The sequence below is a fragment of the Chelon labrosus genome, assembly GCF_963514085.1.
Source record: "Chelon labrosus genome assembly, chromosome: 7".
Classification (NCBI taxonomy): Eukaryota; Metazoa; Chordata; class Actinopteri; order Mugiliformes; family Mugilidae; genus Chelon; species Chelon labrosus.
In genome coordinates, this window is record NC_140343.1 from 17,105,894 (window position 1) to 17,133,719 (window position 27,826).

Here is a 27,826-nt window from a genome sequence, read left to right on the forward strand (position 1 = left end):
GGTGAGATCACAGTCAGGCTGATCTACTGAAGAGCAGTGACACGCATCTGAATTTAAATGCTTCCTTGTCTTAGTGAGAGAAGGAAGTGTAGCCTGCATATGCAAATGAGGTGGCTTCAAAGCACACTGATAAGGAGGGCATGTCCGCCGCTGTCAGATCATGATAAAAAATGAGATTCTTACAGAACAAGAATTGCATATTTATACTGTGTGTAATTAAGTAATTTATTTTGTGTGTCTATTTACATATGCAGTGTTATATATAACTTCATATATGGCCGTGCACTATGTATATTTGTAGATGTATTTTGGAGATTTTTCAAGTCTTTATTGTCTGTTATTTTTTAATTATTTTTTATTTTTTTTAAGCTGTGCAATGCTTTTTTTTCTGACCATAAATGATTTGGTTTGTATTGTCATTACAATAAACTTACATCACATATAAAAATGCCTCTCCAGTACAGTACAAGACCACAGATCAACTTATAGTCAAGTCGAGTGACTCCAACCTGAGCATAATTCAGACGATGAACAGCTTTTTAATTGACTGACACTGAGCCTTCTCTCTGAGGGGGGAAGTGGATCCAAACTGTGCCATCAAAATGCCCCTCATAGGGCCCCTCAATGTAGGTTCTCACTGACAGTCTGATCCTGCACAGAAAGCTGAGGAAGAGTTGGTATGTTCTTTTACTACGGCAGCTGAGAGAGCTCAACTCACTGCAGCTCACTGCATCTTTTCAAATTCATGCAAAGAGACAAAACACGTGCAACGAAAGCATGCGACCGTGACAATACGACAATACGTGTGCTGCAAATATAACACAAGTAAATACAGAAAGGCAGTCCAAGTACTCGCAACACCAGCAATTACATTAAAACAAAGCAAGAAGCACAAACTATGATGGAAATATCTCCAGTTTCCATTTCCATTCCAAAAAGTGTTGAAGAGAGTCCCAATAAATGTTTAAATACCATTAATGCTGTCACTCGGTGTATGTTGTCACTTTAAACTTGAATTGACGAGCTAAGAAAGACATGAGGAAATATATGATCAGGATGTTAACCTAAAAAATATCCAGATAACTTACATTAGTGATTACTAGCGAGTCTACTTTTTCTTTTTGACCGAAGCGTCTGCCATCTGTGTTCCGACTCTGAACTATAGATCTTTCCCTCTGAGCATCTTCATGCAAAACCACAGTCATCTATGCACTCCACTCATTTCTAATTGAGTTTTTAATTTACTTTTACATGTGTATTTCCATGTTGTAGGAGGTTTACACAGGCTTAGTCACCCTGTGTCAGAGGTTGGTTGGCAACATGAAATTTCCTCTTCACTTTTTGCACATGAGTAAACTTTATGAGGATATTTATGATGAGAATAAGGTGAGCAGAGGTAAAATGTGGTTAATGCCCCCACGCATAAGGTTGAGAACGTGTATAGTAAATATTAATAGTGAATATTAAACAGTGTTTTGTTGAACTCTCAGCCTGATTGGATATGATTGAGGCAAACAGCAGCTGGAAAGAAAGCTACGCTACAAGGAAACAAATCATTCATTGGTTTAGAACACTGTATGGTTTCTGACACATACGTACATGCCTTTCTTTGTTTTGGGTGTGTTTATAAAGTTTTGTGTCTTATGCAGATTGTCCATTACATCGTAAAAAACAGAAGCACACTTGCACACAGAAAGACTGGGATTCCTTTACTTATTAGACACTGTCTTTATCTGTTTTTTTTTTTCCACATTTCACAGTTTTGTATTATTTGAAGCAGTCTAAAGAAGTTCAGAAGAGTTGTTGTTTGAACAAAAAATAATAAAAAATCAGCTGCTTAATGTTGTAGATTAAATTTAGTCAACATGTGGAGCGATAACTAATGAACATGGCCTCATGTATTGCTCTAGATTACTAATGCCTAAATATTGCACGCTTAAAAGTCTGTGAAACTATTTATTTAGTTGCCATACCAGTTATCGTTTAAATGCACTTGAATATGTTTAAAGCTCATAAATGAGAAGATAGTTGGTTGCAACCTTATATTGTGACTAGTCTCTTTGATGCATCCATACACATTCATCACAAGGAGGCAGTGCTGCCTTTTTTGTCGACTCAGTTCATGCTGACGAACAAAACTGCAGACTCCAACTGAGTGAATGCAACAGTTTATTGTATAAAAGTACAGCACAAAACCAGCTTACAACATAATGTGTTTGATCTCATTTGTTCTAATTAAGCACAATACAGGATATACACATAATATCTCTAATTGCAGCATCAGAATGAAGTAGCAGTGTGTAATATCAATAGATAATACAACTCTTAAACAGCGCAGCCTTCTGGTTTAAACCATATTTAATTTGTGTGGCATGTCTGTAAAGCATCGTGTGATTAAATCTATCTGAAGCCAGCAAGCGCAGACCTAATGATATGTAACAACTTGACATTAGCATCTGAGTTATCAGCAACACAGACACTCAAATCAGATCTCGTGACCTGATCAACCAGTTGCATTAAAGAAGAGCATTTTTCATGGTGGAAGTGATCCAGGTTCTCTTGTCAGAAATCTTAGCGTATCTGTGGATTAGAAGACCACTCGAGTGTTTTAACATGGTGGAGACGACCCCATATGCTTTTCCATCTTCACAGACCAATGGACCACCAGAATCTCCCTGAAAATATGGAAACAGCATGCAGTCATTTCTTCCACTGAATATTTAAGTCATTATTATTAATGACCAAAGTTAGTCCTAGTTAAGTTATAAAAATGCAGTCTACGTACTCTATTTGGGCCAACATCTCCCTTTGAGCAGTAAGAGTTCTCTTGACCACACTCAGAGCTGTCGATCAGTGTTACATTGACTTCCATGAGTATAGGAGAAATATGGGCATTGTTAATGTTTGTTGTTCCCCAGCCGGAGACGATACAAGACTTCGGTAGAGAGCCATCATCTTGCCCTGCGAGATCAATGGGACTCACGTTTTTGTTGAATTTTGCCTTGGAGCTCAACTTGAAAAACAGGAGAAAAAAATCATTCATTCATTCATCTTCTGTAACCGCTAGTCCCGTGAAGGGTTGCGGGGTGCCTATCCCAGCTGTCATCGGGTGAGAAGCGGGGTACACCCTGGACAGTTTGCCAGTCTATCCCAAGGTGCAAAATATATGTATATACACAAATATAAAGTGGAAATATTCACCAGTTGTCTCATACATGTCCTGTTTAGAGGGTGACAATTTTTTGGGACTCCCGCGGGTCGCGGTATTTCTCCGGGAGTCAATTTCACTGTTGGTAACGTGATAGGGACAGGATAGAGCAAATAATCAGCTTCAGTGAGACAACGTAGGGAGCGGGACGGGATTTGGGAGTCTTTCTCTCAGGATTTTGCAGGACAGGATTTTTTTATTTTTTTTTTTGGGGGGGGGGGGGGGGGGGGGGGGGGGAGTCACGTGATCGGGATGACGGGAGTATTTTTGTGGCCTCTGGATTGGATGGGAGCGACAATTGATTCTCGTGTCAACCTCTAGTCCTGTTTAGCTTTTGGTCAGTAACATGTACTCCATATTTTAGGCCACATTCTGATGAATGCCTTCTATGTAGCATCTCCAAAAGAAAAACATGATGAAAAATGAAAACTGGAAAAGGGTCTAATAAAATTCTTACCTTAAGAAGCATAACATCATTTGTGTAACCAGTTGGATCGTAGTCTTTATGTGGAAATGACTTGCTCACTTGAATATGCTGTTCTTCAGGACTGTTACGTGTATCATGAACTCCTAGTAAGACGGTGGATACGCTGAAATGACAACATTGTGTGCAAATAAATACATAAACAAAGTAATTTGTGTTTCTGTGTGAATATTACATTAATAAAACAAAAATATTAGTTATTACAACTAATGAAAACATCATGGTCCGTATTTGGCAGTTACAAATATTTATTCATGCATTAAACTGAAGTCACAGTGCATGAACCTAGGATGTAGCTGGGATTAGACGTTCTGTCAGAGGCCCCATCAACTATATCAACAAACTGTAGGCAATTATAAAGTGTGTTAAACTTACTCGGCTTGGCAGTGGGCTGCAGACATCACAAAATCCTCGTTCAGCAGGAAGCCATCACAGAATAGTTTCCCTTTACCATTCACCAACCTCTCTACAATCACCATGTACGGCCTGCTGTGTGGCTGAGCCTCATGGCCTCCGATGATAGTACCCGTATGAACTTGGAAAACAAAAGACGGACCGTGTAAACAGTATATGTCCAGATATTTCAAATCAACCAATCCATCCTAATTCCTTGTTTGTCCCATGTGCAGTACTCAGCATATATGAAAAGCAAAATGCTCCTCAACTTACCTTGACCAAGAGTCAGCACAAGCACAAGGGCTACCAGTTTAGAGTGGATGAACATGGTGAGATCACAGTCAGGCTGATCTACTGAAGAGCAGTGACATGCATCTGAATTTAAATGCTTCCTTGTCTTAGTGAGAGAAGGAAGTGTAGCCTGCATATGCAAATGAGGTGGCTTCAAAGCACACCGATGAGGAGGGCATGTCTGCCGCTGTCAGATCATGATAAAAAATGAGATTCTTATAGAACAAGAATTGCATATTTATACTGTGTGTAATTAAGTAATTTATTTTGTGTGTCTATTTACATATGCAGTGTTATATATAACTTCATATATGGCCGTGCACTATGTATAGTTGTAGATGTATTTTGCAGATTTTTCAAGTCTTTATTGTCTATTTTTTAATATTTTTTTTTTAAGCTGTGTAATGCTTTTTTTCTGACCATAAATGATTTGGTTTGTATTGTCATTACAATAAACTTACATCACATATAAAAATGCCTCTCCAGTACCGTACAAGACCACAGATCAACTTATAGTCAAGTTGAGTGATGTCAACCTGAGCATAATTCAGACGATGAACAGCTTTTTAATTGACTGACAGTGAGCCTTCTCTCTGAGGGGGGAAGTGGATCCAAACCGTGCTATCAAAACGCCCCTCATAGGCCCCTCAATGTAGGTTCTCACTGTCAGTCTGATCCTGCACAGACAGCTGAGGAAGAGTTGGTATGTTCTTTTATTACGGCGGCTGAGAAAGCTCAACTCACTGCAACTCACTGCATCTTTTCAAATTCATGCAAAGAGACAAAACATGTGCAACTAAAGCATGCGACCGTGTCAATACGATAACCCGTGTGCTGCAAATACAAACTACTAAATACAGAAATGCAGTCCAAGTACTCACAACACCAGCAATTACATTAAAACAATGCAAGTAGCACGAACTATGATGGAAATATCTCCAGTTTCCATTTCCATTCCAAAAAGTGTTGAAGAGAGTCCCAATAAATGTTTAAATACTATTAATGCTGTCACTCGGTGTATGTTGTCACTTTAAACTTGAATTAACGAGCTAAAAAAGACATGAGGAATCATATGATCAGGATGTTAACCTAACTACTAGCGTGTCTACTTTTTCTTTTTGACCGAAGCGTCTGCCATCACTGTTCCGACTCTGAACTATAGATCTTTCCCTCTGAGCATCTTCATGCAAAACCACAGTCATCTGTGCACTCCACTCATTTATGAGTAAGTTTTTAATTACTTTTACTTTTACCTGCGTATTTCCATGTTGTAGGAGGTTTACACAGGCTTACTCACCCTGTGTCAGAGGTTGGTTGGCAGCGTGAAATTTCCTCTTCATTTTTTGCACATGAGTAAACTTTATGAGGATATTTATGATGAGAATAAGGTGAGCAGAGGTAAAATGTAGTTAATGCCCCCATGCACAAGGATGAGTATGTGTATAGTAAATATTAATAGTGAATATTGAACAGTGTTTTGTTGAACTCTCAGCCTGATTGGATATGATTGAGGCAAACGGCAGCTGGAAAGAAAGCTACGCTACAAGGAAACAAATCATTCATTGGTTTAGAACACTGTATGGTTTTTCACACATGCCTTTCTTTGTTTTGTGTGTGTTTATAAAGTTTTGTGTCTTATGCAGATTGTCCATTACATTGTAAAAAACAGAAGCACACTTGCACACAGAAAGACTGGGATTCCTTTACTTATTAGACACTGTCTTTATCTTTTTTTTTCTCCACATTTCGCAGTTTTGTATTATTTGAAGCGTTCTAAAGAAGTTCAGAAGAGTTGTTGTTTGAACAAAAAAATAATATAAAATCAGCTGCTTAATGTTGTAGATTAAATTTAGTCAACATGTGGAGCGATAACTAAGAACATGGCCTCATGTATTGCTCTAGATTACTAATGCCTAAATATTGCACGCTTAAAAGTCTGAAACTATTAGTTGCTATACCAGTTATCGTTAAAATGCACTTGAATATGTTTAAAGCTCATAAATGAGAAGATAGTTGTTTGCAACCTTATATTGTGACTAGTCTCTTTGATGCATCCGTACACATTTATCACAAGGAGGCAGTGCTGCCTTTTCAGAACAAAATTAGACTCCAACTGAGTGAATATAACAGTTTATTGTATAAAAGTACAGCGCAAAACCAGCTTAGAGCATAACGTGTTTGATCTCATTTGTTCTAATTAAGCACAATACAGGATATACACGTAATATCTCTAATTGCAGCATCAGAATGAAGTAGCAGTGTGTAATATCAATAGATAATACAACTTTTAAACAGTGCAGCCTTCTGGTTTGAACCATATTTAATTTGTGTGGCATGTCTGTAAAGCATAGTGTGATTAAATCTATCTAAAGCCAGCAAGCGCAGACCTAGTGATATGGAACAACTTGACATTAGCATCTGAGTTATCAGCAACACAGACACTCAAATCAGATCTCGTGACCTGATCAACCAGTTGCATTAAAGAAGAGCATTTTTCATGGTGGAAGTGATCCAGGTTCTCTTGTCAGGAATCTTAGTGTATCTGTGGATTTTTGGGCCACTAGAGTTTAAGATGGAAGACACGACCCCATATGCTTTTCCATCTTCACAGACCAATGGACCACCAGAATCTCCCTGAAAATATGGAAACAGCATGCAGTCATTTCTTCCACTGAATATTTAAGTCATTATTATTAATGACCAAATTTAGTCCTAGTTAAGTTATAAAAATGTAGTCTACGTACTTTATCTGGGCCAACATCTCCCTTTGAGCAGTAAGAGTCCTCTTGATGACACTCAGAGCTGTTGATCAGTGTTACATTGACTTCCATGAGTTTAGGAGACATATATAAGTCGTTAATGCTTGTTCTTCCCCAGCCGGAGACGATACAAGACTTCGGTAGAGAGCCATCATCTTGACCTGCGAGATCAATGGGACTCACGTTTTTGCTGAATTTTGCCTTGGAGCTCAACTTGAAAAACAAGGAGAAAGAAATCAAAATATATTTATGCATTCATTCATTCATTCATCTTCTGTAACCGCTTGTCCTGTGAAGGGTTGCGGGGGGGGGCTATCCCAGCTCTCATCAGGTGAGAGGCGGGGTACACCCTGGACAGGTTGCCAGTCTATCTCAGGGTGCAAAATATATGTATATACACAAATATGAAGTTGAAATATTCAACAGCTGTCTCATACATGTCATGCTTAGCTTTTGGTCAGTAACATGTACTCCATATTTTAGGCCACATTCTGATGAATGCCTTCTATGTAGCATCTCCAAAAGAAAAATGAAAACTGGAAAAGGGTCTAGTAACATTCTTACCTTAAGAAGCATAACATCATTTGTGAAAACAGTTGAATTGTAGCCTTTATGTGGAAATGATTGGTCCACTTTAATATGCTGTGTTTCACGATTGTTACGCACATCATGAACTCCTAGTAAGACGGTGTATACGCTGAAATGACAACATTGTGTACAAATAAATACATAAACAAAGTAATTTGTGTTTCTGTGTGAATATTACGTTAATAAAACAAAATTATTAGTTATTACAACTAATGAAAACATCATGGTCCGTATTTGGCAGTTACAAGTATTTATTCATGCATTAAACTGAAGTCACAGTGCATGAACCTAGGATGTAGCTGGGATTAGAAGTTCTGTCAGAGGCATCAACTATATCAACAAACTGTAGGCAATAATAAAGTGTGTTAAACTTACTCGGCTTGGCAGTGGGCTGCAGACATCACAAAATCCTCGTTCAGCAGAAAGCCATCACAGAATAGTTTCCCTTTACCATTCACCAACCTCTCTACAATCACCATGTACGGCCTGCTGTGTGGCTGAGCCTCATGGCCTCCGATGATAGTACCCGTATGAACTTGGAAAACAAAAGACGGAACGTGTAAACAGTATATGTCCAGATATTTCAAATCAACCAATCCATCCTAATTCCTTGTTTGTCCCATGTGCAGTACTCAGCATATATGAAAAGCAAAATGCTCCTCAACTTACCTTGACCAAGAGTCAGCACAAGCACAAGGGCTACCAGTTTAGAGTGGATGAACATGGTGAGATCACAGCCAGGCTGATCTACTGAAGAGCAGTGACACGCATCTAAATTTAAATGCTTCCTTGTCTTAGTGAGAGAAGGAAGTGTAGCCTGCATATGCAAATGACGTGGCTTCAAAGCACACCAATAAGGAGGGCATGTCCGCCGCTGTCAGATCATGATAAAAACTGAGATTCTTACAGAACAAGAATTGCATATTTATACTGTGTGTAATTAAGTAATTTATTTTGTGTGTCTATTTACATATGCAGTGTTATATATAACTTCATATATGGCCGTGCACTATGTATAGTTGTAGATGTATTTTGCAGGTTTTTCAGGTCTTTATTTTTTTAGCTATATAATGCTTTTAATGCTTTTTTCTGAACACTCTTTGAATCATAAATGATTTGGTCCATATTCTCATTCCAGTGAATTTACATCACATATAAAACCGCCTCTCCAGTATGTACCGTGCAAGACCACAGATCAACTTATAGTCAAGTCGAGTGGTGTCAACCTGAGCATAATTCAGACGATCGGTGTGGGGAGATGTAAAATAACTGGTGACAATTTAACACTCAGCTTCGGAAATCTAAATCGCCATTTCATGTTCAAAGCCGTGGGTTTCTCAGAGGAGCCTCTGCGTCTGTCACATAGCCCCAAACCTATCATCATTCTGATGTTGTCACGTCATAAGAAAGTGCATAAAAATAGGATTTGTTTAAAAGCGTGGTTTGTGAACCTGAAGCGAAATGCGATACTTAAGCTACCAGAGGAATGAAAGAGTCATTAGCATTCTGTGGGAGGGAAAAGGCGATCCGTCGGCAGACTGTGTTTTTATAAACCAGCATTAGAGTAAAAGTACTGCATATTTCAGTTTGTCTGTTTTAAGCCGGGAGCCGAACTTGAATAACTTCTTTATTAGAAAAATGGATTTGTGACATAAATCAAATGCAGTTCATAAGGTCTGTTTACAGCTCGTGGGCTCAACAGACATTTCTGTTTGACAAAAAACACAGGATAATACACGGTAACGACTGCTGTGTTAAATACACTGCTGTACTTCAGCTATCAGTGAGAGACTTGGACGTCTGCAGCGAACAATGGCTGAGGATCAAAAAATGTGAACAAAGCTCGGCAACAAAAGGAACTGAAGAGATTTTTCAGCAGTGAAAAGAGTGGTGGTTATAACCTCTTTTTTCACAGTTTAGTCAAGCCTAAAAGTATGCAGCTTACTGACCACAGTGTACCGATATGTCTGTTACATCACTTCCTCAGTCTAGACTGAAGTATGTCCCTCTTATATCTTCACAAACGTTATTGTAATTGTTTTGAATGATGCACGGTGGAGCTTTAATGTGTCGAAGAAGGAAGAAAAGAGGGGATGGGGGAGGATGGGAAGGAAGCGAGTGAACAGGTTTCGGGATGTGAGCTCCTGGAGTCCAGGGCAGTAATGGGAATTACAGGAGGAGATGCAGAGGGAGCAGCTTGCATGGCTGAACAGGGCCCTTACCGTTATCCTGTCACTTTTACAGGGACCACGGGGCTGAGAGGACGGCCTGGTTTAGCCATTGGACGCGGCAACAAGGAAACAGGGAATATAATAGCGACCATCAATCACAGAGCAAATTACATGTTTATTAAGAAGAAAGGGAAATGACAACAATAAAACCGAGAGACAGAGAAACAGACATTCCTAGAACAGTCACAACAGATTAGATGGTGAGTTTAACTGAAATCACATGTGGGAGTGGACGTTTATGACCTGAAAGCAGAAGTGAAGGTTCTGACTTATCCTGATATTAGCAAACTGATGACGGTGCTTACAAATGATCCTTTTATACAGATATTGTTAACTTTAGATTTTACATTGCACTTCCTTACAACGATTGTCTCTGTTACTTCAAGTTGTTCCCACTGACTTGAAATGTGTTCCAAAATCGGATGAGAATAATTGATGTTGTTTGTAGAGTATAACAATATGACGGCCCAATTTAAACGGCTCAAACTGCACCAACTTGCAAGGAACGTGTATATTTTTTAAATACCTTTTGTAGAATTCATGAAGATGTGTACAAATGTATTTGCAATAAGTGTTCATTGCTTATGCTCTTGATCTGCAGGGGATTGAAGAGATCATTTGGTTCTTTTGAAGTAGGATTGTGTGAGGTATTTATGAATAGTCGGTGTATTCCCTACACTACACGGTGGTGAGCGCAGTTTTGACTGAAGAATGATGTGGAATGGAGCACCAGCATTTAGGCTAAGCAATGAATAGAAGTGGACGAGGTCAACGAGAAAAACTTACTGTATCCATGTAAAACAAGACGCACTGTTTTGATATATTTTTAAACACCATATTTAAAATATTATCACCTCTGGAGGAAGCAGTAGAGCGGCATCTCCCACGTTCTGCAAGGTAAAATGACTGTTTTCGCCAGTGGTGTCTGGTGGTTTTGAAGAGAGCACAGAATGATAACACAGCTTCACTTCCCTGTCAGAACAGGCGGCCTGTCGGAAAGAAAAGCAGTGAGGATGTTCTTAATATAAACTCACGGTGACTGTTTCTCAAGAAAGCAGAAAATCTGTTTTGTTGCTGAACCTGTGCACAGTGGCTCATCGCTTGGTTGTCGTGCCAGTACCACCGTGTGCTTCTCCAAACGGTGTGGTGACCACCTGTCGGTAATGTGTCTTTGTCTGTAGGTAACACACTCACCATGGAAACAGAATTGTTTCTGTAAAGTTCACTGAGTGGCCTGTGGCCATGGCAAACACGCGTTCAACCTACCTTTAGCTGGACTGCTCAAACAATGGAGCGAAAGTGTTGCTGACTTCATAAAGTGGAAAACCTGAGTTGAATGACACTATCAATCCCCCTTTCTTCAAATGATACCATCAGAACAATGATGACACATGGATTTATTTGTACTTTTATCAGTTTTGCGATTGCGGCATAACTGAAAAGAGATGACTGTCATTTGAAAAGTAATTTTTAGAAGAGGTGTGATTGTTTATTCATATTAGGGACTTTTCATGCAACGGCAATATTTTAGAACCTTGATGTGTCTTTATGATAATCATCTTTAAGAGCATCTTTGATATGTATACTGTTTTCATAAGCTCCCATATCAAATAATTTCCCGTCATTACAAAGACTCTGCAGACGTTGCAGAGTCTTTGTAATGTTTCCTGAGCATTCTGTTGTCTCAATACTATACCAATACTGTACAATAATAAATGAAACCAATACTCTGAACTTCTACGTGTGAATAAAATAAGGAAAGTGATATCAAAGAATCAAAACAGCTCATATTAACTGTATTGGTATTTACAGGCTACTAAGTAGTTTTTGAAATCTAATGCTGTGGTTGTAACAGTAGAAGCAGAAACAGTTTCATTTCCTAACTGAACGACAATTTCCTTAATCCATGCTGAAATTTCTCATGCAGTTTCCCTATCAGGGATCATTAGGTTGCAGTAACTTTTCAGTCTTTTAGTTTTGACACTCATTTAATGAAGAGGAAACCGGCAAACAAACAAGACACGTAGACATGTGGTTACTCGTGTGATGATGAAATCAGTAACATAGATTTCCTTTCTGAAGATGAAATGACTGGATAGTCCGGTTTTGACAGATGAAAGAACGCACATTATTTTCCATGTGAAGCGTTCCGAGATTGTTATGCTTGATAATATACGAAAGAAATGCTGGGGTATTACAGTAACTTAAAAATTTTTAAAAAAAAGGTGAGGTGACCTTAGCGCGGAAACGTTAGCCAAGCAGTTTGCTTTACAGTAGAATCTCCTAAAGAGAGAGAATAGAAAGCATTCGCAGAAGAACCTCTGATTTCTACAAGAAGTCTTTCGCTGTCAAGCTATGATTGTTTATGGCCGTGCACAGCAAGAAGGAAGTTCAGGAAATGATAACTGGCATAAGTGGCATAGATATGAGAGATTTACAAATATGTCACTTTAAAGTAAATATTCACATATCATCTGCGTGTGTGATAATACTGTGGTAAAACATGGGAGGACTCATGCTTCTACGATCTCCAGAGCAAACAAAACACTTTCATGAGTACAGCATTTGAAATAATTTGTTTGTGTGTGTGTGACTTTTCTGGATATATCAGATGACCAAAGGGAATCTAAGAACAGTCGCTTTCTCACCATTCACCAACATTTTTCTGATGCAATCCTTTGGCTTCCCATCTGGGAGTTGGATGGATGGACCAAAAGCTTCAAGATATTAGGGCATATGATTCAAACTCAGTTGATGTTGCGGCTGATTTATCTTGCCTCGGCTTGTTTGGCAGCTTTCTGTAAAGAATGCGCCCATAATACCCACGCATCAGATATCAGCACATTGGCTTGCCCTTTGCTCTACTGCTGTAATGACTGTGCTTTGTTTAATTTCGGGCTTGTTGTGGGTCTCAACCACAAACATGTTAAATCAGGGCCACATCCATTCTTATATGCAGTTTTGTTCATGTAAACACAGCTGGTCAATGAAGCTGCAACAATGACCTCAACAATAGAAGTGTGATTGGGCAGAATATGTCTAATTAGTGATGATATGCGATGTAATTATATAAGACAAACACAGGTGACTTCTTTCTGGAATCGGGCTTCGACTCAAGTAACACGGCCAGCAAAAAGAAGAAAGAAAAGAGACGGAGCATTTGACTGAGCCTTGAACGGCATAAATTATATCAGCTCTCGGGGTGTTTTTCTGTTCTGCTTAAACCATTTGAATCCAAAAAAACATATGCTGTCGATCCACTTTGGACATGGAATTCATATTTAGGTGTATCAGATTTAAACTTGTATAATGAGGAGATGGGAATTCCAATAAAACAGCTAGGCCACATTTTTTGCAAGAAAAGTGATACCGGTAGCAAAAAGCTTCCATGTCTTCTTAAGTATTTATCAGCCCTTTGTAGAAAACCTGTCAAAAGTGATGAAACAGTATGAACCTTTTTTTTTTTCAACACTAAAGTAAACATCATGTTCTTCTAAGAAGTGAGTGCTGCCCTGATTTGATCAGGAGTTCTTCAATATGGCATGCAGATCTAATCTGTCTTCTCACACTGCACATATTCAGTGTTGCCATGGCACATGTGTATGTACCAGATGAGGTTCTTTGTAATTTGGATCTTGATTTTAACAAATGTGGCCTTCTAATTAGCTAGCTGTCTTGTTCACTAATCAAATGTAGTGTCTGAGTTTAAATGTGAAGGCAATGTGGAATTATGGTGGTAACTTCCGGGTCCGCAATACGAAGCCAACATAGACTGCAAAAACCTGCACTTTCTTGACTGACTACTTGAGGCACACCATAAAAATCATTGTGAGATTAAAGTTATCTGACCGCTTGACTGACAGATGGCTGCTTTCACGGGTCGCTAGTTGCCCACCTAGTCATCCCCCACCCGACCCACCCCACTCACGTTCCACCTCTTTGCCCATTTTGAATTAGCCAGGCATTAGGCGGAGATAAGCACTTCAAAACCGCTCTTCAGCAAACCGCTTCATCCATCTTTACATGTAAACGTAAACATTTGCTCAGCGTTCTTTCTAATGGAAAGCAGGGTGTGATTCCACTTGTTTTGTAGAAGTCAGTGATAAAATGACTGTGCTTCTCACTTGATTCATTTCCTCAGTGAACTTTTGCTATTTCCGAGTCTTCTTCAGTGCAGCAGAATGTTAATGACAGCATTGTGGGTCCATTAATGGTAAAATACATGGGGTATGCTTTAGGGCAAGACTACGTTGTGATGATGGCTACCTATAGGGTTCCAAGTGTTCTAAGCTCCACCTTCACGCTCAAATATGGTCACCTCTAGGTACCGAGTCAAGACGCGACAGCTAAAATGTCTAAAAGCTGGAGGCCTCAGAAAGGCATTCACAAAAGTGGGTGACCTCCTGGTTCTTAACATGTTGGGCTTGCATTATTGGATTGGGAGAGGGGTTATAAAATAACAAGAGACCCATCACTCCCGCAGAAAAAGCCAGTGCTTTCCTAATTACAATGGCTGTGTGAGTTTTGAGAACAGTTAATTATACAATTTAGACAGCTGGCTTATTTTTTATAAAAAAATAAATTTCCACTTCAACAAAGACACAGTGTCTTTCTAACAGTGTACAGATTTAGACTGAGACATGTAGAGCCTCAGGGTACCAGAAATATGACACAGGCCGACAACTGCCCATTCATTTCTCACACATAGCGATATATGCATACACACAGCATGTGTCGGTCGGCCTGTCTGAGACCACAGATTCAGTGCTCTGACCACCAAGAGCGCCTCCGAAAGAAGAGCGTGTCGGTCAAATGGCACGGAAACAAAAACAGACTTACGAAAGGATGCTGTATAGGTTTTCAGTGTGGTGCAGAATAAGTCTCTAAGTAGGCAACACAAGACTAATACATCAGCCCCTTTTACAGAGGGTAAGGATAGGTGTAATTATTAGGAATGGTAAGCTGATATTTAAGCATTTCTGTTACCCCGGTATAGCTGAAAAAAGTGATTGAAGAGCCAGATGTGTTAGTTAGAACTGGTCAGGCCTGACAATGTCACACTGGGTCACGGTATTCACCGTATAGCCTGTGATTCTCAGGTCCAGTTGTATTTTCGTGATGGCTCATAAGTAGATTTTCACTTGGTCTTTTGTTTTCTGAGTTCAGCTTTTTTTAAGGGAAAATTGGAAAAGTCATTATTACTAACAAGGGCAGGCTCGCCGAAGGGTTCACACGGCGTCAGTAGCCTCTTTGATTTTTACCGTTGTTGTGAGACCCGTCTGCTTTCGGGTGTTCAAAATGAATCTCATCACACTCATCTCACACCTTCTCTCGACAGCTGCTTCCGCCTCAGTGTGTGTCTACTTGTACCTCTACCTTTATTAGTTTAGTTTTAGACCATCAGAGTTAGGGCATGTTAAAATGGGAAATTATCTTGGCCTTTTTTAAGGGGTTAACAGTTGGCTTTAGGATTACGTTTAGGATTAGGCCTAGGCTAGTGTTACCATAAAGATTGGGGTTAGCAATTCGGTTGTGGTTTTATTAGTGTTGGTTATGGTTAGGGTAAAGGTAATGCATCAGGGTTAGACGTAGACTTAGATAAACTTCATTGATACACAAGGGAAATTGCTTGGTCATAGTAGCTTAGTAGCACATAAAAAAACACTCTTAAGAACCACAAGTCAAAGAAAGATTAAATAAAACTAAATATAAGTAAAATATAGTAAAATAAAATAAAAACATTATAAGCAAAAATGTATCGAATTAGCATATGAACAAATGTACAAGAAAAAGATACGGAAGAGGATGATAGTAAGGTGCAATAGTGGCCATTAACATGAATAGTATGGAGTTATCTGTTACAGAAAGGTGAGTTGTTGTACAGCTGGACTGAGAATGGTATGAATGAAGCCCTATAGCGTTCACTGTGGGAGCAGGGCTGGATCAGTCCGTTTGAGAATGAGCTCCGCTGCCCCTCTATTGTCTGGTGTAGTGGATGTGACGGATTGTCCATGATGGAGAGCAGTTTGACCAGTGTCCTCCTGTCCTTCACTGAGACAAACGTCTCTAACTCAATGCCAATTACATGACCAGCCTTTCGGATCAATTTTTTTGATCGTACTTATGTCCTTTTTTGCTGGTGATGCTCCCCCAACAAACCACAGCAAAGATCTGAGCGTCCTCAGGAAGTAGAGTCTACTCAGGCCCTTCTTGTCCCTCCAGTCCAGTCTGCTGTTCATGTGGACTCCCAGGTACCTATAGTGGTCCACTGCTTCCACCTCCAGGCCCTGGACGGTGACGGGCTAAGTCAGACCAGCTCATTGGTCTTGTCCACATTCAGGAGTAGGTGGTTTGCCTGGGACCCCTCTACAAAGTCTCCGATCAGTGTCCTGTAATCCACCTCCTGTCCATCTCTAACACACCCAACCACTGCAGAGTCATCAGAGAACTTCTGCAGGTGGCAGAAGTTAGGGTTAGAGTGTTAGCGAATGTCCTCACAAAGACAATCATGCAAACATCACATTCTTGAACTCCTCTTCTGCTCAACGTGCCGACCGTTTGTTTTGCTATGTGAGCATTTTATAAAGATAGTTATGATAAATCAAAAAATGTGCACTTTATCTGTTTTTACAAATCTGAAATACCTGCACTGTGAATGATTTTTATCGGGGCCAAGCTTCTCATGTGCCCAATTCCCCCAGAGTACATTTTTATACAGGAAGCCTTGACTAGATTGGTCCCACCAGATGGGAAAGGACACTGGTATTCTGAGAATTTGGCAGCAAGCAGGGAGAAGAAAAGGCAGGTATTTGGAGGTATTTGGACACACGGTGGACAGACAGGAGCCGGATAGAGAGGACGAGAGTGTGAACAATAGAGTGTGTATCTTTAGACTGACCTGCCTCGAGGTGGAATAAGAGTCAGACAGTCTGTGTTTGTCATTAAAGGAGAATTTTTCGATGGAGAAAACAGACAGGCACTTCTTATCTGATGATTCCTGACAGCTGTGATCAGACACGAGGGGGCTGAGAGTGTTTGCGTGCGTCCATTTGTGCCTAACTGTACGAGTGTATCTGGGGACACGCTTTGTGAGTGACTTTGGTTTTGACACTAAAAATGCAACATGTCTCGTTTTCTCTTAAAGACCAGTCGCGCACTTTTGACTGAACAGAGTTACAACAATAGAACTCTACTGAGACCCTCTCTACAATGCTGGACTTTCAGCATCGTAAAAACACTTTGCAACATTTAAGCCATTTCACTTCTGACCTGAGAATAATCTTCATGACTTCATGCCAGAATCACTGTGGGGTTTTTTTTGTTATGTTGCTGTACACCAAACCTGTCATATTTTTTCTTTATGATTTAGTGTTTGTGCGGTATGGCATCAACAGTTCAGTCACTCACTTAATTGCTGGTATATATCAATGTCACACCTGCTGTTTACTGACCTAGCCCTGATTCCATCAGACTTGGTATCTCAAACCAATTTAGAATAAAAGTACAAAAAGAAACCAGAAAGTACAGATGAATAAACAGGAGAAGGCTTTAGGAAACATATATATAGCCTGGTGACAGTGTGGAGACTGTTGAAAATGAAACACCATAAATATTCTCATTTTATGAGTAACCACTTGGCTACCTTAAAAGATACATATAAACTCACAGTGTTTGCTTGGTGAAGTACAGACACATGTTCATATTATTTGTATGGAAAAGCCTGATCCGCAAGAGAACTACGACCTCTGGAAAGGAAACAGTGCTTCACCTTGTGCTTCTTGGTTTCAAATGCTTAAAAAATTAACAATCACTTGTTTTCTAACTGACTCATGTCTCGGACGTCTGGCGTTCAGCTGCAGTCCCAGTATGATTCTCCTTTCAGGGTCTCAGAGATCTCACATTACAAGCGACTCGTGATCTGGCAAAACAAGTTGCGAAATAATGCAGGACATAGCTGAGGTCACACGCAAGAACAATTGTGTAAGAATTTTCTAGTTCATCTTTCTGCGCTCCTTTCATAAATTTTCAACATATGAAGTGAAGATAATATCTCACTATGAGAGATTATCACACAGCTGTAATTGGCGGCAAATTGAAGGAAACGGGTGTCTAAATGTGAGGAGAAACACGATGCATGCAGATGGTTCCAAACAGGTGCACCGCATGGTACAATAAAAGAAATGGCATCCAGTCATATGTGGCATATATTGTACACAGTAACTTCCTGGAAGACAATGCCCACGTCAATGATTACGATGTGAGTCATAGGCTATGGCTGTCACAGTCAAAAGATTTTAAATCAGTTGAACAGCTATAGATGATTTTGTGCCGTGCACAATCAACGCCAGTGTACACCTGAAGCTGTTCTTTCAGCCAAACACCTTACAAAGATACTTATGTTGGCTTTTCCTGCAATCTGTAACCCATCCAATTCATTGTGAGGGGCTGCTAAAACGCTCTTGCATATTCTGAAAAACAAAACGCGGTCAACGTGTGGATTGAAAAAGACTTTAACGTCCCATTTCTGCAGGGGTTTTAAGCACCACTAGCAATATAACCAGTGGAAAATATGAGTGAGCTGTCAGGATTGAGGGAAGGTATTCACAGCAAAAGAGAGGCCCTCAATTCACATCTTCAAAAAAACTATACATAACTGCAATTTCAAACAACGATGGATAACACTGGAAGTTCACATTCAGCGAACACGTGCAGGAATTCACTTTTACCTGGAGGAAGTGGAAATTTCATATTACCCACATTTGTTGAAGTCATTTGTTCCATTCCTTCCCACTTTTCCCTTCCCAGCCCTTTGCACAAGAAAAACTTAAGAGTAAAAGTATTATAGAGGTCATCTAATGAGGTCATTTTAAAAGAGCTGGTGCTGCTTCATCAGAAACCTTTCTGCATGCAACACGTTGAAGGGGCTGCTTCTTCTGTGGTATAATCCAGCATTATTTCTCAGCAGCTGCCGCTGTAATCTATGGTTTGATCTGAAGCTCTAGCTGCAACAGAAACTAGTTCACAAAACCCTACTTCGTTGTCGTAAGAGGCACAGATTAATATCACAAACAACTTCCTCCGCTTCCTCTGAGTTGTGAAGCAACTGAATATTGACCCTTGGTTGTCCTATTCATTCATTGAGGGCTTATTTTATGCTCAAGGGTCAAAATCACCCTCACTTTTCTTTTGAAAGTATCTGAGACTGCAAAGACACTCAGCAGCTCATTAAGTGTTCCACTGGGAGGATTCCCCAAGCAAGACTCAGCTTATTTCAACAAGGTAGCTCGTACCCTGACCTACTTTTCAGCAAGTGCAACTTATTATAATTTCCAGATCTGAAGTGAAACGTAGGAACATGTGGAAGACAAGAGGTGTTTGAAGTTTTGGCCTATTTTTTTTCTCTCCACATGTTGAGTTCATTGTGGTAAAACACAAAACTGCAACTCCCCCCCCTGTTCCACCAGTGTTGGTTTATTCAGCGAATAAAGACCATTTGTACAAGCCATAGAGAAATTGACTTTTCATCTGAACGTGATGAGAAAGAGAGTGTGTGGAAAACTGTATTTGGACAATGGCTGCATTACAAAGCTGAATCAAGTTATTTGGCTTTGACTCATCTACTTGGCCAGCCATTGCTTCTGTCTCAGGAGAGGGCAAGAGCAATACTGCCCCCAACTGAAGTGAAGCAAAGAATATTTATGACTTTCCTAGGGTGGCTGCAAAGGCATGAAGCTGTAATACCATTGTGTTGCAAAAGAACTGAAAGATACCACTGCATTCAAATTACCAGTAAGACAAAGTGCTTCTTCAGACCTTGCATCAAGATCCGATCTGAGCTGTCCGATGGAAAGTTACTAGCTTTAGGTACGTTTTTCAGACCTGGAGTGAACATATGTCTCCAGATCCTATCTCACTTTTGCTGTATGCAAATAAACCTCAACAGTAGAATATTTTAACAGCTGCTGTCTCTAATGGAGCTCTACCACTGGTTCAGAAACAGTGCTGTTTTATGTGTGTGGGTCATGACTTTGGTACACACGCTAAGTTGTTATTTACTGATCTCCACCCTGGCTTTAGTTAGAACTGCACCGTAATCTCTCGTAATAAAGGGAAATAAAGACATCGGTGATTGAGGAACTATGTAACTTAACAACATGCGCCTCCTCATACAGCAACATGACTGATTCATTAATTAACAGAATCACACTTATGTATTCATATTAAATACTTTCATTTGGAAATTCAGCTACAAGGACAGAATATTTTAAAAGGCCCTCAGTGCCTTTTTCTTAGTGAATGAGGCAAAACTCTGCTGGTGCAGGAGCACCCCTGTTGAGGGGCCTTCGGGCCTGTTCAAATCTCATTCTTGGTCTTTTCATTCATTCATTCATGTCCTGTGAAGGGTCTCGGGGTCTGCTGGAGCCCGAGACTATCGCAGGGCTAACACAGAGAGACAGGTAACCATTCACACTCACGGACAATTTAGAATCACCAATTAACCGAACTGTCTTTGGACAGTGGGAGGAAGCCGGAGTACCCGGAGACAACCCACGCAGACACATGCAAACTCCACACAGAAAGTTTGGATTCGAACCCGGGACCTTCTGGCTGTGAGGCATCAGTGCTAACCACCTCTCCACTGTGCCGCCCTCTTGGTCTTTTGTTTTTGTTCAAATCATGCATTAAGATCTACTCTGGGCGATCCGATCAAATCTGATAAAAGACAGCTGTGAACACCCACAGGACGCATTGAGACCACATTTGAGAGGTCCAATCTCTAAACACCTTTGGAGGTGGTCAGGCTCGCATGTGTCTGCATGTGTCCGCAACCAACTGATAGTGTGAACGCAACGCGATTCAGGATGCATCGTGAGAGGCCTGTGATTTCCAGATACCAATGAAAACCCTAAATTCATCATGTGAGTTGTTTTGTGGTAATTGGTTTGTGCTTTATGTGCCACTTAATCACAGTATCAGATGAAACAACAGGGGCCTCTAGACAGCATATACACACCAATCTTCTTTTGACTTTGCCTTGTACATGTATGAGAAAATGTACTAGAGGTGCACATTAAGTAAAAACAAATCACTACTGCTGGATGGGGCTTGAGGCAATATAGACGAAGCTACCAGGCTTCTGTGTGCTTTGCCAGATTCAGGTGAAGGTGCTTGCAATGGAAAGACTGGGGTATCAGCAGTGTCAGCATATCTTTGTTTGCAGCTACACACTGTTGTTACTACAACATCACCACACCAAGATGTGGGTGATAGGGGCTGTGGGAAGTGAATGAGCGAAATGTGCATTCTGCAACGATAACATACCTCGCAGAGTGATTACAGTGTCAAGATGCAGATACATTTTGAGATGCATGGAAAAGCAAACACACCAACAAGCATGCAAGTCTGACTGCTGATTCAAGATAGGGTTACTGGTGCTTTAGAAAGCTATAACAGTGTGGAAAGTTTACCACCTTTTTAGCCAAGCCTGCACCAATGCATAAAACTTTTTTCAAAACACGTACATATGACCCTTGATAATACAGGTTAAGTATTGCTAAAAAATAAAATAGCGAGCACAATGGGAGGATTTACCTGATGAAACCAAAGAAACTACTGATTACATGTGACTGGCAGCAAATATTGTTAAAACACTATGTTGCATGTCAGTTCCAGTGCCCTCATGAAAATTAGCTCTGAAATAAACACAGGTAAATAATTACCCAAAAAGTAAGATATGATAGGGGACTTTGTTACAGCATTTGGTATTGTCTGTAGTCTTTTCAAGCTGCACACAGCCCCAGAAATATTCGCCATGAAAGTAGGACAGATAGTACGGGTAAAACCTGGGGCAACAATCAACCTTGCTAATGCTCTTCTGCTTATGAACAACTCAGGACTGGGAAGGTACATGTCTGACTCTGTGGGAGAGGACTGGCTCCCTATGTAGAACATTTTATTTCATTTGTGCTAACAGATGCTTATGAGTCCTAAACACTGTTTGCAGAGAGTACATTTAACATTTTAATCAAATCTGAACTTTGATAATGAATGTTTTCAAACTGAAAACGTAAAACTGAGAGGGACACACAGAGTACTTAGTAACATAGACAAACATAAGGCGAGCATGTTCCCCCAACTCTGCATGAAAGTCCAACCATTTCTGCTCATGGCCAACTAAAAGGCAAGTGGGTGAAACGTGACACTTTTTCGTATCGTTTCGCATTTGATGGTGGAATGTAGTCTATGGTGGATGGAGCCACATTTGACACAAACTTAGCGTGAGTCTCGCTGAAGATGCTACACAATCAGCTCATCGGGCTAAGTTTCACTACATGGGTCTTTTGTTTCTGAATGCTCACTTTCCCAGATGGAGGGTCCCCCTTTACAAATCTAACCCTCTACTATAAGTGCTCTAATTCCCAGTGAGACCGCCTTGATGCAGAGAGTGTTTGACCGAGTGCTGTGATGTGGTTATGAGATGTGGGCCAACTCAGATTTCATTTTTCCTTTCATGGTCCATCAAATGGCTGTTCATAGAGCTGAGCCTTCTCTTCCTAAAGCCATTGTGAATAGGTTAAACACACGATTGATGGACATGTCCAGTTTGGTGTTGTTTTAGTAATCTTTTATATGCCCTACGGCCATTATGTCGACTTCTCTGAAGGAAACTGGGGAACATGTTAGATCTATTGATGCTGGAATGTAATTGAGTTGTGATTTATTGTGAAGTGCTTCTGTTAATCGCTTGAGCAACTATAAAGTAGTATAAGTCTCACAACCTTACATCCTGGGAAACAGTTCTTACCAAATGGACTGTTTTATAATCTTTCAGTAATAAAACAAAGTTCGCACACACACGCATGCACCCACACACACACACACATACACCCACACACACACACACAGATTTAATTTTTGTTTACTTTGTGAGAAAGCTATTGGCCTCCATTATCTAATCACGATCTGTCTTGTTCCAGACTGTGATATACTTCATAAAATGTCTTCTCTGTATTTGAGGGCCAGGAAGTACAATATGTACCCATACGAGGGCTGTTATGGGACACATGCACATCACCGAGGCTTGACGTGTCCTTGAGGGGAAACCGAAGATTTAGCTTAGATTTAGAGTCGGAGATGGAATCTGCAACAGCAGCCACAGTCAGTCCTGCAGACGGGAACAGGCTTAACACGTCTCCATGGGCCACTTTTAAATGCAACGTTCCAACACAAGTTTCTTTCATTTATTCCCACATGGGGCCTTGGCTACTGGTATATTTGTACAAAGCTTGATCTAAATGTGTTTGCGACATACCCGAATCAGTGTGTCAGGTGACTGACTCAAGTAGTAAGACAGAAGATCTGTGTTGACTGGGCCCATGTCCCCTGCACTCAAAGGTAAAAACAGCTGAGGCTAAATTGGCAAATGGCCCCCGTGGATCACAACCCGAACAAATGACAGGTTGTTGGCGTTGTTGAGTCAAAGATATTGTCAAATTTACTGGCCTCTGGGGGCCTCAAGGCTGGATATGAATAATTTGTTGATGTGATAAAACCTGATGTAGTTCAGAGGGTCTAGTGGCGCAGACGTCTGCAGTATGAAAGAGGGTCAAGTGATTACAGGCCTGTGAAGGGAACACCGTGTCCTGCGTAGTGGACAATCTGCTTACGGAGAGCTATGGCAGTAGTTTTATAGGTGTGGTTGGCGTGTTTTATGATAGTGTCGTTCACATGTTTGTGAACTTCCTGTCCCTATCGCTACCATCTGTTTCTGTGGGCGTGTAGACTGTGCATGAACGTGCACAAAGTGTGACTCAGTTTTCTTCCCTGCAAGCTGTAGACTGAAAAAGTTATTTTCACATTCAAAAGGTTGAGGTTCAATTAATATATTTTCTGACAATGTGTTCAAAAATATACAGTTGAAACCAGATGTTTACATACACTGTGTTAAAAGACACATAAACATTTTTTCCTCACTGTCTGAAGTTAAATCAGACTAAACCTCTCCTGTTTTAGGTCAGTTAGGATTACTAAAATTATTTCTATTTGCTAAATGCCACAATAATGAGAGAGAGAATTTCTTAGAGAATTTTTTATTACTTTCTTCAAAGTCAGACGTTTACATACATTTCCTTAGTATTTGGTAGCATTGCCTTTAAACTGTATGACTTGGGTCAAACATTTTGGGTATCCTTCCACAAGCTTCTCGCAATAGTCTGCTGGAATTCTGGTCCATTCCTCCTGACAGAACTTGTGTAACTGAGTCAGGGTTGTAGGCCGCCTCACTCGCACACGCCTTTTCAGATCTGCCCACAAATTTTCTATGGGAATGAAATCGGGGCTTTGTGATGGCCACTCCAAAATATTGATTTTGTTGTCCTTAAGCCACTTTGTGACTACTTTGGCAGTATGCTTAGGGTCATTGTCCATTTGGACGACCCATTTGCGCCCAAGCTTTAACTTCCTGGCTGATGTCTTGCTTCAATATTTCCACATAATGTTCTTTCCAGCCCTGCGATGGACTGGCGACCTGTCCAGGGTGTACCCCTGCCTCTCGCCCGATGACAGCTGGGATAGGCTCCAGCAGACCCCCGCAACCCTTAACAGGAATAACCGGGTATAGAAAATGAATGAATGAATGAATGAATGTTCTTTCCTCATGATTCCTCTCTCATTCCACTCTTTTATGAAGTGCACCAGTTCCTCCTGCGGCAAAACAGCCCCACAACATGATGCTACCACCCCCATACTTCACAGTTGGGATGGTGTTCTCAGGCTTACAAGCTTCCCCCTTTTTCCTCCAAATGTGACGATGGTCATTATGGCCAAACAGTTCCACTTTAGTTTCATCAGATCACAAGACATGTTTTCAAAAATGAAGGTCTTTGTCCCTGTGTGTATTTGCAAACTGTAATCTGGCTTTTTTATGTTGCTTTTGGAGTAATGGCTTCTTCCTCGCTGAGTGGCCTTTCAGTCCACGTTGGTACAAGACTCATTTCACTGTAGAGAATGACACTCTCTTACCAGCTTCAGCCATCATCTTGACAGGTCTTTAGCTTTTGTTCTGGGGTTGATTCGCACATTTCAGACCAAAACACGTTCATCTCTGGGACATAGAACCCGTCTCCTTCCTGAGCGGTATGATGGCTGGACATTCCCATGGTGTCTATACTTGCGTATAATTGTTTGAACAGATGAACGTGGCACCTTCAAGCATCTGGAAATTGTACCCAAGGACGAACCAGACTTGTGGAGCTCCACAATTCTCTTCCTGATATCTTGGCTGATTTCTTTTGATTTTCCCATGATGTCAAACAAAGAAGCAGTGTGTTTGAGGTGTAGCCTTAAAATACATCCACAGGTGTGCCTCCAATTAACTCAAATGTTGTTTGTTAACCTATCAGAAGCTTCCAAAGCCATGACAACATCATCAGGGATTTCCTTCATTGTTTAAAGACATAGTAATCTCTGTGTATGTAAACTTCTGACTTTGAAGAAAGTAATAAAAAATTCTCTAAGAAATTCTCTCTCTCATTATTGTGGCATTTAGCAAATAGAAATAATTTTCGTAATCCTAACTGACCTAAAACAGGAGAGGTTTAGTCTGATTTAACTTCAGACAGTGAGGAAAAAATATCTTTTAACACAGTGTATGTAAACATCTGGTTTCAACTGTACATGTAAATGTATGTAGAGTATAGAGTGTAGTGGCAAGAGGTAAGGTGAATAACCAAAACAAAAAAGAGTTATATACAAGCAATGAACTGTATTGAAATAACTACCACGTGTAGATTACTGTAAGTGAACGAGAAAAAGACTGGAAACCTGTTCAGTGCTCAGACTAATCCCAGGGATATTATGCTTGGCAGTTAATACCCACAGCCCTAGAACAACAGCACACCCCTTGTTTCTCAGAGTTTTCACAATTGCTTGTAGCGTGGCTCTTGGAATGGCAGCAGGGTGGATCTAAATTTGGCCAGCCCCATTTTCCCCCAGCGTAGCACGGTCTGTTCAGGAGGACGAAGGGATACATATTCCGCTTGTCTGACTTTGCCGCTGTTGTTTCAGAACCATGGACAGCACTGTTTGTATGACATAATTATTAGTGTTAATGTGTAAATAGTTGTGATGATGAATGCTTCTGAAAATACTCTGTTGTAGCAGAAATGCAAGTCGCTGTCACATAGTCAAGTTGGCTGTCAATTTTTTCAGCCGCATTGCTGGTGGCCTGGTGACCTGGACCGCAGTATTAACCTGCGCTTCGGTCCAGATCAACATGTCTTTAAAATCACATGCCTGACTTTTAAGAAGTTTTGTACCGACATTCATAGTCTCCGGGAAATTAACTTTCTCTAACCTCCCTTGAGATTGAAATGCGTGGGTTTAACTATTAGAAGAAGGACTGATACAAGTCTGATCTGAACACACACAGATAGATAGATAGATAGATAGATAGATAGATAGATAGATAGATAGATAGATAGTTAGATAGATAGATAGATAGATAGATAGATAGATAGATAGATCCTGGATCTTAAATACTGCCACATATCCATAGCCAAGATACTCATACTGCATATGTAGCTTGTTACGTTCATGAGTTGTCATCAATGTGAAGGTAAAGGTCGTATAACCACAAATAATTTGCCGGCTGCGGGCAATCATGCAATTAAGTATCATATATAAAAATGTGCATTTTACCAATTTTGGCATACATCTCGGACTAATTAAATCCAGGCCTCCTTCAAACATAATTGCTCACCAGCAGTATACTGCATATACCAGATTTAGTTTCCTCCAATCAGCACAATATACAGTATCCACACAATCCAACATAAACCATATGGCACACAATAAAACTATCATCATAGAGGGACGTCATGACAACAACATGTCTACATTTTCAGATGGTGAACTCCTGTCTTCTCAGACGCTGCCTCCCCTGACAATTCGTCTGCTAAGCTGGGAACCTTGAAGAACAAGACGTATTGTGTCTGGATATAATCAGGACTGAGGACATGAAGGAAGGAATGTAGCACAGTCTGATCTCTCCTGCAGACATGTATTCTGTGGAGGTGAAGAGGGGGGTAGACTTTACACAGAATGACTCAGCGGCTCGATGTCAGGCCTTTGCTGTCTCATGGGCACAATTAAATGATGTCTTTCCTCTACAAACTGGCTGGAGAAAAACATTCTATGATTTAAGATGTATGCAAGTCAAGTAGGGTGCACTTTTCTAAGCAACACCATTTGTAAGCTGATCTGAATCTTGCTCTCTGGCCCACGCAAAAATGTCGGACTGTTTCATAGTAGTAAACCGGGAACATTATGCTTCATTAGATCTGCTTTGTCTCCAGCAGAACTGCATGTCCTCCATCGAAAATGTAAGAACCAGTGAATATGAGAAATTACATGGTTAAGTAACACAAGATCTCAAATGTTGCAGAGAAATGTATGTTGACAAGTTGAGTAAACAGACAGAAAGTAAAATGTACAACATTAAACAATATTTCCAGCTCAGAGTTCTTTGTTTCTGTTTGACTTTCAATCCAGTGAAGTAAGATGATTGCCCATTTGCAGAAAGAGGTCTGCTCATTGTCCTGTTTTCTACAAATTTCCACAATTCAGACCAAAGTTTGGTCTGGGTAATCTTGCTTTTCACCATTTTTCCTTCACTCAGGCAGCTTTATGTCTGGAAAAAGCCAAGGGATGCCTTCAGTCTGCATCAGCTGCTGCCAAGAGTTTAATACTGGGGATCAGTAATGGTGTGAGTGGCCATGCTGTGTCATTAGGTCAGATTATTGCCCTGCGTGGTCATATAATACCAAAAGAATGAGCCTATTTTACAGGTGGTGCAAACACTGTGTCCTAA

At 40.4% G+C, this 27,826-nt stretch overlaps 2 protein-coding genes across 2 annotated transcripts; both read right to left on the reverse strand.

Annotated features, from left to right (window-relative positions):
* Positions 1–1,728: 1,728 nt before the first annotated feature.
* On the reverse strand, positions 1,729–4,629 carry LOC311490137 (granzyme E-like). Its single transcript, XM_084547494.1, has 5 exons — positions 4,362–4,629; positions 4,068–4,227; positions 3,666–3,798; positions 2,786–3,013; positions 1,729–2,675 (listed from the first exon to the last, which is right to left on the reverse strand). The coding sequence occupies exons 1-5, from the start codon at positions 4,513–4,515 to the stop codon at positions 2,517–2,519; spliced, it is 834 nt and encodes a 277-aa protein (XP_084403620.1). The 5' UTR covers positions 4,516–4,629; the 3' UTR covers positions 1,729–2,516.
* Positions 4,630–4,925: 296 nt separating this feature from the next.
* On the reverse strand, positions 4,926–8,853 carry LOC311490153 (granzyme E-like). Its single transcript, XM_084547511.1, has 5 exons — positions 8,396–8,853; positions 8,102–8,261; positions 7,703–7,835; positions 7,124–7,351; positions 4,926–7,013 (listed from the first exon to the last, which is right to left on the reverse strand). Exons 1-5 carry the CDS (start codon positions 8,547–8,549, stop codon positions 6,858–6,860), a joined length of 831 nt encoding a protein of 276 aa, XP_084403637.1. The 5' UTR covers positions 8,550–8,853; the 3' UTR covers positions 4,926–6,857.
* Positions 8,854–27,826: the final 18,973 nt, after the last annotated feature.

Bases quoted from the DNA above. Each gene is read 5' to 3' on its own strand.
- LOC311490137 (XM_084547494.1), bottom strand. From the start codon at position 4,515: ATGCAGGCTACACTTCCTTCTCTCACTAAGACAAGGAAGCATTTAAAT. The intron at 4,228-4,361 runs GTAAGTTGAGGA...TTGTTTTCCAAG, and splicing joins TGTGCTGACTCTTGGTCAAG to TTCATACGGGTACTATCATC. The intron at 3,014-3,665 runs GTAAGAATTTTA...CTGTTTTTCAAG, and splicing joins ATGATGTTATGCTTCTTAAG to TTGAGCTCCAAGGCAAAATT.
- LOC311490153 (XM_084547511.1), bottom strand. From the start codon at position 8,549: ATGCAGGCTACACTTCCTTCTCTCACTAAGACAAGGAAGCATTTAAAT. The intron at 8,262-8,395 runs GTAAGTTGAGGA...TTGTTTTCCAAG, and splicing joins TGTGCTGACTCTTGGTCAAG to TTCATACGGGTACTATCATC. The intron at 7,352-7,702 runs GTAAGAATGTTA...TTGTTTTTCAAG, and splicing joins ATGATGTTATGCTTCTTAAG to TTGAGCTCCAAGGCAAAATT.